Source organism: Citrus sinensis, chromosome 5 (assembly GCF_022201045.2).
Source record: "Citrus sinensis cultivar Valencia sweet orange chromosome 5, DVS_A1.0, whole genome shotgun sequence".
NCBI classification, from domain to species: domain Eukaryota; kingdom Viridiplantae; phylum Streptophyta; class Magnoliopsida; order Sapindales; family Rutaceae; genus Citrus; species Citrus sinensis.
In genome coordinates this window covers 12,051,023-12,061,585 of record NC_068560.1, presented here as the reverse complement: position 1 = coordinate 12,061,585, position 10,563 = coordinate 12,051,023, and the positions used below count along the sequence as shown (strand labels likewise).

Sequence of the window (10,563 nt, the reverse complement as noted above, 5' to 3'; positions counted from 1 at the left end):
CGTCATCTTACAGTGCAGGGCTGTATCATACACAGCCGCTGCCAAAAACTTGAACAACCGATATTTTACCCGTTGTTCACTAAATAATTTTTAAATTTTTTTAATGCTTAAAAAATATAATAAAATAAAAAAATCATGAAAATTTTAAATCTGAAACAGAAAATTAATTAAATGAGAAAAATATTTTAAAATTTTTTTAACATAAATGAATGTTAAAAAATTATAAAAATAATTATATTCCGAATTTTTTGGTTAAATATCAATTTAATAGGTGGATGTTTCCAGTTTATTTTGCATGTCTCTAATTTTGGTTTGTCTTTCTCATTTATTGGTTCATTTATTTCAACATTTCAATCCATTAGTTTGTATTTAATTTTCCTACTAAATTCGTTAAATGCCAATATTTTAGGTTAAATTACAAATAAATTTCAACTCTCGTAGGATAAGTTCCTAATTTTGGTTAAACATTCTCCCTCATTGGTACAAGAGTTTAAGCTAATAATTTCATTAGCTTTATGTTGAATGTTCCCATTATTTAGGTAAGATTTCAATTATTTGGATTAAGTACCAAACTACTTTGTAGCTTATAATTTTTGGTTGGATTTGTATCTAATTTTGGTTAAACTTTCTCAATTATAGGTTAATATATTTCCCATTAGTTTTGTGTTTATTATTCCTACTAAAATCGTTAAAAATCAATATTTTGGGTTAAATTCTAAATAAATTTTATTTCTCATTGAAATAGTTCCTTATTTTGGTTAAACTTTCTTATGCGAATCTCACAATGAAACTTTCAAACCCACACTTAATTTGTAGTTTCAAATGCCCAAGAAAATTCTAAACAGATTTAAGACAAACAAAAGCTTGACTCAATGCTTAAGAAAACATCAACCAAAAGTATAGAGAATGATATTGACACCACACTCAAGAAATAGATGAGAAGGTGAGTGATAAGTCTAAATTTGGAATGCCACAAGAATGCAAATTCTTGATAAGTTCACTAGTTCTCAAAAAAACCAAAGAAAGAATAATCTTTCAAATTCAAATAATATTCATCTCTTTTTTTTTTATTACATAGCAAGGTTGCTGAGTTTAAATAGGCTAAAAGAAACCTAAAATCTTAAAAATACAAATGGAAACATTGGAACAACCCTCCAAGTAGGTTTGTCAAAGGATGCTTCAAAAGTCTTCACCAACCCACCATAATTAATACTATCTTTGACAAACTTAATGCTAGCCTACCATAATTAATGCTATCATTGACAAACTTAATGTTAACCCACTATCATTGATAGTAAACTTACCTTACACATTAACAAACTTGAAACAGAACAAACAAATGAAGTTGAAAATCTCAAGTCTGAACAAGCTGTAATGAATTGGTCATAACTCCTTCTAGAGAACTCCAAATCCAGCTCTGTAAAATATATTGGAAAGCTAACTTAATTATCTTTCCAACAGTATATAGCTTACATATTACTTCTAGCTCAATCAATACCGTTTTTATTCCGAATTTGACCTTTCTGCATTTGATACAAATTGTGTATTTGGCTACCCAATAACTTGAATAATGCCCACAATGCCTTGTCTTCTGTTCAAGCCCAATTCATGATGTCTTGCATCTTGAATTGCATTTTCAATCCATATTTTCTCAATTAATCTATTTAAAGCAACTTGCATCTTTTTGGCTCTAACTCTTGTAATTGAGCCTCCATGAATGTGCAAAGGATCACTTGAAGTTTTAATAGTATTCTCTTGATGGTTCTCATCACTTTCTCCATTGCGGGTTTATGTATTTCAACTAATAATTCCAATGATTTTGTGATGAATGTTCCCATTATCGAGGTAAGATTCCAATAATTTGGGTTAGGTATCGATTTTACTTTGTAAAATTTTATTTTTGGTTCGATTGGTTTCTGATTTTGGTAAATCTTTCTCAACTATAAGTTTATGTGTTTCAACTTTTCAATTCACTAGTGTTGTGTTTAGTATTCCTACTAAAATCGTTAAATACCAATATTTTGAGTTAAATTTCAATTATATATCATTTCTCATTGGATAATTTTCTTGATTTTGGTTAAACTTTCTCTCATATAGGTTCATTTATTTTAACTAATAATTCCACTAGTTTTGTGTAGAGTGTTCCTATTATCTAGTTAAGATTCTAATAATTTGGGTTAAATACTAAATTTACTTTGTAAAATTTTATTTTTTGTTGGATTAATCCCTAATTTTGGTTAATCTTTCTCAATTATAGGTTTATATATTTCAACTTTTCAATCCATGAGTTTTGTGTTTAATATTTCTACTAAATTTGTTAAGTACCAATATTTTGGGTTAAATTACAAGAAAATTTCATTTTTCGTTGGATGAGTCCCTACTTTTGGTTAAACTTTCTCCTTTATTGGTACATGAGTTTCAACTAATAATTTTACTAGTATTGTGTTCAATATTCTAATTATTTATGTGAGATTTTAATAAATTGGGTTAGATACCAAATTTACTTTTTAGATTTTATATATGGTTAGATTAGTCTCATATTTTGGTTAAACTTTCTCACTTATGGGTTCAATTATTTCAGTTGATTAGTTCACTACTTTGTGTTTCAACTTCCTCGTGCCTACAGTAGGTTTCAACATTATTGGTACAAAAAATAAATAATAATATTAAGATGAATTTCATTTTACTCCTCTTATTTTAGTACATATCAACTTACTACAATATATTAAAATTTCACTATTGTAACCCCTATTCAATTTTCTATAAACTACAATCAACATTGTAAGTTAAAAAACTTAAGAACTTACATAGTCTAATTATGTTGGAACATTTTTTTCTCTTTTTGATCTTATTGAATTCGTGAGATTTTTTAAACTCAACTTATTTATACTTGAGCTTTTGATCATTATAGATATGCCTATTTTATTAATTCAAATTAATTGTACTCATTTTCTTTCCAAAATAAATTCTTTGATATCTCATCACTTCAACCAACATTTCATTTTTAACAATTGCATATGCAATTTGTACAGCTCAAATTTTTATTTTTCAAATGTTTATGATAATATAAATTATTTATTTATTATATGATTATCCCAAGAGCATTGAAAATTAATTTTTATATTGAAATTTTAAGATTTGTAAATTAGTATTTACTTTGAATCCAATTCAACTGAGTCACCATTTACTTATCTTTAATTAATGCTTTAAGCACAGTAAATGCAATTCAAATTAAACAATATTTTGTAAAAGGAAAAAACACATTAGAAAATTAATGCAATAAAAAAGAAAATATATTAAAACATAATTTTGATTCCTAAATTAAGTATTGAAAGGAAAATTTTCTCTTATAGGTAAATTCAACATTATAATTTAACAATAATATTGACTACTATTTTAAAACTATTTATTTATTACTGTAAATTGCAATCGTTTTCTATAAGTCATAAAAATTAAATTTATTTAGCAATATACATATATAGTTGGATATGTAATTTATACCTTAATTGATGTTGCCTTATTTTTAATTTTTATATTTTAGTGATTGTTTATTTTATTGTATACTAATAGTGTAATAAATTTGTTATAATTGATTATACATCATATTTTACATTGATTACTACACGAATTATATAATATCTATTTATAAGTGGGTATTACTCAAATTAATATATTATACTTTAAAATTTTAATTATCATACTTAAATCATATAATCACATATGCAATTAAGTATAAATTATGAAAAGGTCACTTCTCAAGGTTTGGGAAAATGATCATTTAGATCCCCGAATTTTTACTAATAGACACTAAAACACTTTTGACTATAGTGCCTTTTGACTTTATTAATTCAAAAAAATTGACTCTAATCTTTTAGAATAAGTAGAAATATAATATTAAAATAAATGTAACAATATATACGTTTTAAAATAATTCAATATATAAAAAAATATTTTAGTACTTTACAATCTTATATTAAATTAAACTAAATTTTTTAATAAATAGAAATGTAATATTAAAATAAATATTTAAAAATTTAAATTATTTTCAATATTGTATAAAAAAATTTAATATTATTAATACATGAGATGTATTTTATTAATTATAAAATCTATTTAACCTAAAGAGTTATTTAAAAATTTTATAACAAATACTAATATATAATTAAAATCAATATCATAATTTTTATTTAAAAAATATATTAATATTATTAATTTATTAGACAAATTAAACTATTTAAATTATATTTGTATTTATAAAAATTTTAAAGTCAATTTTTTAATTAATAAAGTCAAATTGTATTATAGTCAAAGGCGTCTTGGTGTCCCTTGGTGAAAACATGGGGTCTACATGATCATTTTCTCAAATATCGAGGGTGTTTGTATCTTTTTCCCTAAATTATTTAATTCTAGGTGTTGCACTAAAATTATAGTTGTCTAGTTACATTGTTAATTTAGTTAAGGTACAATATAATGTCAACAACAATTATTGTAATAATACTAAATAATTATGCTTTATATTATTAAAATTTTAATTTTTAACAAATTATCCCTCGTTGACTTGACTGAGTGGTTTTCAAGCAGCGTTAAAAATTAAAATCAAATTATACACACTTTAAAAAAACACAATCAATTAGACTATATATATAAACATTATTAAAACTTTTATTATTATAAAAATAATATCATATAGACTATACAAGACATTTCATAAAAAATATATAATATCATAAAAAAATCATAAGCTAAATTTAGTTTAATCATAATAATGACTACTATAATTACAGTTATTAATAATAAAAAAATAAAGATTATCCTATGTTGTTTAGAGAAATTAAAAACCCTCTCATGCTTTAAAATAGGTCCAAACTCTCTTGCAATTATAATAGTGTTAGCTTTATATATCATTGTACTATTCGACACATAGTCTTAATGTTAGCCATAAAATTTAAATATTTTTAGAATATAAATAAACCAATAATGATTAAATAAATTTAATAATAATTATAAATTATGGAGAAAAACTATTTGACACACACACACACAAATATATATATAAGTATCAAGGATATTTATGACATTATATATATATATATATATATATATAAGTATCAAGGATATTTACAACATTTTCCCTACATGTAATTTTTCTCTATAATTTACAATTCATTATAAAATAAAATTTTATCATTAAGGGTATATAAGTTATTTTACTTGATTTTTATTTCAAAATATTAAAATTTTATAGCTAACATTAAGACTAGGGGTAGAATAGTAAAATGATATATAAAGCTAACGTTGTTATAACATTGGGGGAGCAATAGGAGGTAACTCTCATTTTCCCTTAATTACCATTAACTATAGTACCAGTAATAAGTCAAGATCAAATAGGTTACATGCGATAATTTAATTATGTAGCAAAAAAAAAAAAAATAAACAAAGTATGCAATAATTTAATTAATTTGTTATAAATTTGTTTGAAGTAATTTATGTAAGAGAATCTTTGTGAGTATAATCCAAATATCATATATTTGGTACGTTATATATGCCTTGTATACAGTACATATTTATATCATTAATATTAGTCACTAGTTCAACTAATATTGAGAATAACGATATTTGACAATTAATTATGATATTTGGTACTATGAATAATTATAATTATTTGAAAATCATCCAATAGTTATATGGAAAATAAGAAAAAATATATTTAATTTATACTAATATAAATATTATTCTCACTAATATAGGCATTACATGTTTCAAAGTAAATTTTTTCAGCCATAAGAATATTCAATTTTTTCATGTTGAGGAGGGGGTCTTTGATATTTTCCTAATTTAAATTGATAATTGTGATATTTAGATAAAAAAAGGGTAGCTATGTGATAATTGTTCTTGATATTTGCCAGTTCCCACTCCCAATTCTTTCGTTCGGTAGCCGGTTTCATGAGTAAAATATAAAAGCCGTTGGATTGGTTTTTTCTTAAATAAGAAAAAAAACGGCTGTATTACATGAGGGGCTACTATAAGCGAACCCTTTTTATGAATAGAATAAGAGGGTCCAACTATGGTACAAATATGATACTATACCACAGTTACACTAAGTTATTGGATTCTATTATAATGAGAAATTCAATAATTAAGTAACTGGATCTAATGATTAGGTGCAACTATAATATAGTACTACAGTTGCACTGTAACTAAGTCCATAACAAGCATGTATCAAAAAAATAAACTGAAAGTCAGTCAACCACGCTCCGGCGGCAAAAATAAGGCAAACATTCTTTTGGCACTAAACAGCCACATTATATGATTGGAATAGTTGAGCATTCAAAAACCCCCACTCTCACTTGCCACTGTCAACGTCAACTGACCACGTGACGTGCGTCAATGACTCGAAGCTACTGCGTACTTGCTTACGTTTTTGAAGAAACATCGTCTCTCTATATAAATGTATGAAACTAAAACAGTACGCAAAACAAGCCATCTCATTATTCATTCTCTCATCAAAATTAAATTCATTATTGCCTTTTTATTCTCTGTATCAACCAATTGCAATCTTAGACTTAAGTTAGAGATGTTGCGGTGGGGGCAGATACGTAATTTAATACATGGACTGAAGCCAGCGTTGATGATGGTGGTGGTCCAAGTCGCATTTGCTGGGGTTAATATCTTCTATAAATTAGCGGCTAATGATGGAATGAGCTTGAGAGTTATCATTGCCTATAGATTAATTTTCGCCACAGTTCTTATGTTTCCTCTCGCACTCATTCTTGAAAGGTTCATTTTGAATATATTTATAGCAAGGAATTGAAATAAGGTTAACTAATGATGGATTATTAGATAACTCTAGTGCTTATTAATAATTATTATATTTTTTTTATTTTGCAGAAATTGCAGATCAAAACTGAATTGGAAGATACTCTTCCTAGGTTTTCTCTCTGGGTTGTTTGGGTAAGTTAATTTATAAATTACATAGATAAAATGGGTGGTGATACTTCCACCCAAAAATTCTATAAATTCACCACGCTTCTAGAAAATAATTACAAAAGTTACATTATTTTTAATAATTTTAAATAAAGAAGAATTCTGAAGAATTAATCAACTAAATATATCTTAGTTTATTTTTTGTTATATCTTAAATTATTTTTTTGTGACTTAGATTTTTTTTATTATATTTGACTATCAAGATTGTTTTAGCCTAAATTTAAAATTGATTACTTTACCCTTATAAGGTAAAAGTGCCAAAAATTTACTTGAACCTCAACATTTTTTTATTTTATACAAAATTCTTTGTTCCTAAATGATCATTTCTACCTTATTTATGTGACTATTAAGTTTTAGTTAAACTAATATAATGTCCTTATGAAACAATAATCATGTAAATTATTACAATGGCAATTTTATATATTTACATGTAAAATATTAAAAATTATTAGATTTCATTTAAAAAGTTAGATTAAAAGTCACAAAATTAAGTGTCTAAAATATTAGATATGAGAACACATATTTCTTCAAGAAATTGGGTTATTTTGGGTCATAAAGTAAAGTAATTGAATATAACTTATATTAAAACAACTTTAATAGTTAAAAAAACTAAGTAGGAAAAAAATATAAGAATGATTTAATTGATTAGTTATACAATATTCTTGTTAGTTTGTATTTAATAGAAATAATGTAAATTTATTGTAAATATTTTCATAAGTGGGGTGGGTTTATACAAATAATGGGGTGGAAATAAACCCACCCACATAAAATTCTCTCCAGTCCTTTGGATATAGGCTAATTATAATGTTAGCCCCTGTAATTTAAAAATTACACACTCAAAAGTGGTTCTATTTAAATAAAAAAAAAATTAACCTCCTACTTTACTAATGAAGTTACTTGGAAACTATTTAGTCTAAATCTTTGAGCCTAGAATGTTTCTATTGTTACTTCCATACATAGTATATAGAAATTATCCCTTAATAATAATGCACTTGAATTGCATGATGCAGGGGATCCTTAAGTCAGAATTTGTTCGTAGAGAGCTTGGTCTTAACTAGTGCAACATTTGCTAGTGCTATGTTTAATCTCATCCCAGCCGTCACTTTTGTTTTGGCTACTTCTATTGGGTACATGCACTACGACAATCATACATTAATATTACGAACTAATTAATTGATAATTACTTGATGATTTTGATGACCATCAATTAAGTAACATCACAACCATTGGTTCATTACAGATTAGAGAAACTTGGTATAAGGACAAGGGCTGGGAAGGCAAAATTGTTGGGTACGTTAATCGGAATTAGCGGGGCAATGCTACTCACTCTTTACAAAGGTGTTGAGATTAAAATCTGGTCAACTCATGTTGATCTTCTTCACCACGCCGGAGGCGGCGGCCACGTGGCATCAGTGCCGTTGCAATCTTCTGATACCGGTAAACGCCTCTTGGGCTCGTTACTGGCTCTGGGTAGTTGCTTCTCTTATGCTTTGTGGTTGATCATCCAGGTAATAATAAGCTAACGAGTTATTACCTTATTCCTAATATTAATAAATTAGATTTTCATGCTTTATTAATTATACTTTTTATAATTTTTACAGGCTAAATTGAGCGAAGAGTATCCATGCCAATATTCGAGCACAGCTTTGATGTGTGTGATGGGAGCAATTCAAGCTGTTGCGTTTGCCCTTTGCATGGAAAAAAATTGGGATCAATGGAAATTGGGCTGGAATATTAGACTTGTTACCGTTGCATATTCGGTATGTTAATTAGAGTAGAGTGATATTTCACGCAAACGGTGATAGAGAGGCAACAGAAACATTGTAACTGTAACATACCAAAATATCATTATTCTATTAATTAATTATGCTTTTTTCTTTTTTATAATGAAATTGAAAGTGATGTTCTATGCATGTTATAGGGAATAGTTGCTTCAGGTTTTATGGTGACACTTATATCATGGTGTGTGCGCGTGAAAGGCCCTCTATTTGCTTCTGTTTTTAGTCCTATGATGCTTGTGGTTGTGGCCTTGGCTGCATCTTTAATTCTCGATGAGATGCTACACTTGGGAAGGTATGTATATATATATATGCATATGTATTTGTGTGTGTGTGTATATTCTTTTAATTTAACAACAACGGTAACTCTATAAAATTATTTTATAAATTAAATTTTTGCAAATTAATGTGACACAATATTTCAGTGTATTAGGAGCAACATTGATCGTGTGCGGGCTATACGCTGTTTTATGGGGTAAAGGAAAGGAAATGAAGAATGTAAAGCAGCTAGCGCCAGATGCTAAAACCTCTAAAGACTCTGAACCAATAAAAATTGTTATTGGTTCACCAATTGATGATAGTCGTCATAGAGAAGAAGACCATATATTTCCAAAGGAAAATAAACGAAATAGTAAAGGAGATCGAGATTAAAGTTATTGGATGCCGACATATCCATAAAGCACAATGGAAAATTCAAAAAAGGACAAAAGAAACATGAATCAATTTACGTAAATGCTTAATTTATTGTATTCATAAAAAATTTTTTGTGGCTTCTACTTAGCATCTATTTGGTATGACTTGTCTAATGGTTATAAATATCTATTTAATCTCATAAACTCTTTTCAAATCTTTTGTCGTTGTTTGGCTGTTTTTTCAGTAGAGCTCTTGATGATTAAATGAGTTCTTTTGCCTTTCTTAATGAGATCAAATTGTAGACTTTTGAGAATACAAGTTGATTTTTTTTTTTAAATGTTAAAATGTCTAAAATATTATTTACTTATTTGATAATTTTATTTAATTAATTTTATAACATAACTTTAAAAAACTTTCCTATTAAAGTAATTTTACAATTTTTAATAAAAACTTTCATTGACAAACAAACAATTAATTTTTTTTTTTATGCAAACTCTACTTATAAAAGTCTTATTAATAAAATTTTATTTAAATAAGTTCTATTTAAAAAGGTATATCAATGGAGTATTTAATATTACTTTATTTAAATAAAATATATCGATAGATTTCACAATTTTCTAATTTTAAATCTTGGGTAGTCCTAATGTAAGACCGACTTTTAGTCCCACAATTTAACAGAATACTAATGACTGGCTTAGGTGGTAGGACTATTGGTCCAACGTATATAAAACTTTCACATTAACAGATGTCACTTGCACCACTAGTTTCTTACATCTGATATATGGTATGAAGCTACCTCTTGATGGCTGTGGTTCAAGTCGCATTTACTGGGGTTAATGTCTTCTATAAATTAGCTGCTGAGATGGAATGATTTTGCGAGTCATCATTGCCTATAGATTAATTTTTGCCTTAGCTTTTATGCTTCCTGTTTAATCGGTCCTATTTGGTATTGAGATGTTGTAATTTTTAAAATAGAAAAAAAAATTGTAATTATGAGATAAAAATTAATAGTATATTTTAAATATAATTTTTAAATAATAATTTTAACAAAAATTAGTAAAGATATAATAAATTTTTCATTATAAGAGTGTAAAATCAAATCAATTTATCTTTTAAGTTACAACAGTAAGTATTTATCAAATACTTTAATATTGTAACTTTTAAATTA

At 26.3% G+C, this 10,563-nt stretch overlaps 1 protein-coding gene across 1 annotated transcript; it reads left to right on the top strand.

The window, feature by feature from the left end:
• The first annotated feature begins 6,490 nt into the window (after window positions 1-6,490).
• On the top strand, window positions 6,491-9,686 carry LOC102627747 (WAT1-related protein At1g25270-like). The gene is made up of 7 exons (XM_006494994.3): window positions 6,491-6,777; window positions 6,889-6,951; window positions 7,995-8,111; window positions 8,225-8,492; window positions 8,586-8,744; window positions 8,906-9,057; window positions 9,188-9,686. The coding sequence occupies exons 1-7, from the start codon at window positions 6,575-6,577 to the stop codon at window positions 9,411-9,413; spliced, it is 1,188 nt and encodes a 395-aa protein (XP_006495057.2). The 5' UTR covers window positions 6,491-6,574; the 3' UTR covers window positions 9,414-9,686.
• The last annotated feature ends 877 nt before the right edge of the window (window positions 9,687-10,563 follow it).

What these genes read in the sequence shown, in the direction of transcription:
- LOC102627747 (XM_006494994.3), top strand. Translation starts at nt 6,575, where the DNA reads ATGTTGCGGTGGGGGCAGATACGTAATTTAATACATGGACTGAAGCCA. An exon ending in GTTTTGGCTACTTCTATTGG is followed by an intron (nt 8,112 to 8,224) that starts GTACATGCACTA and finishes GGTTCATTACAG; the next exon opens with ATTAGAGAAACTTGGTATAA. An exon ending in GAGATGCTACACTTGGGAAG is followed by an intron (nt 9,058 to 9,187) that starts GTATGTATATAT and finishes ACAATATTTCAG; the next exon opens with TGTATTAGGAGCAACATTGA.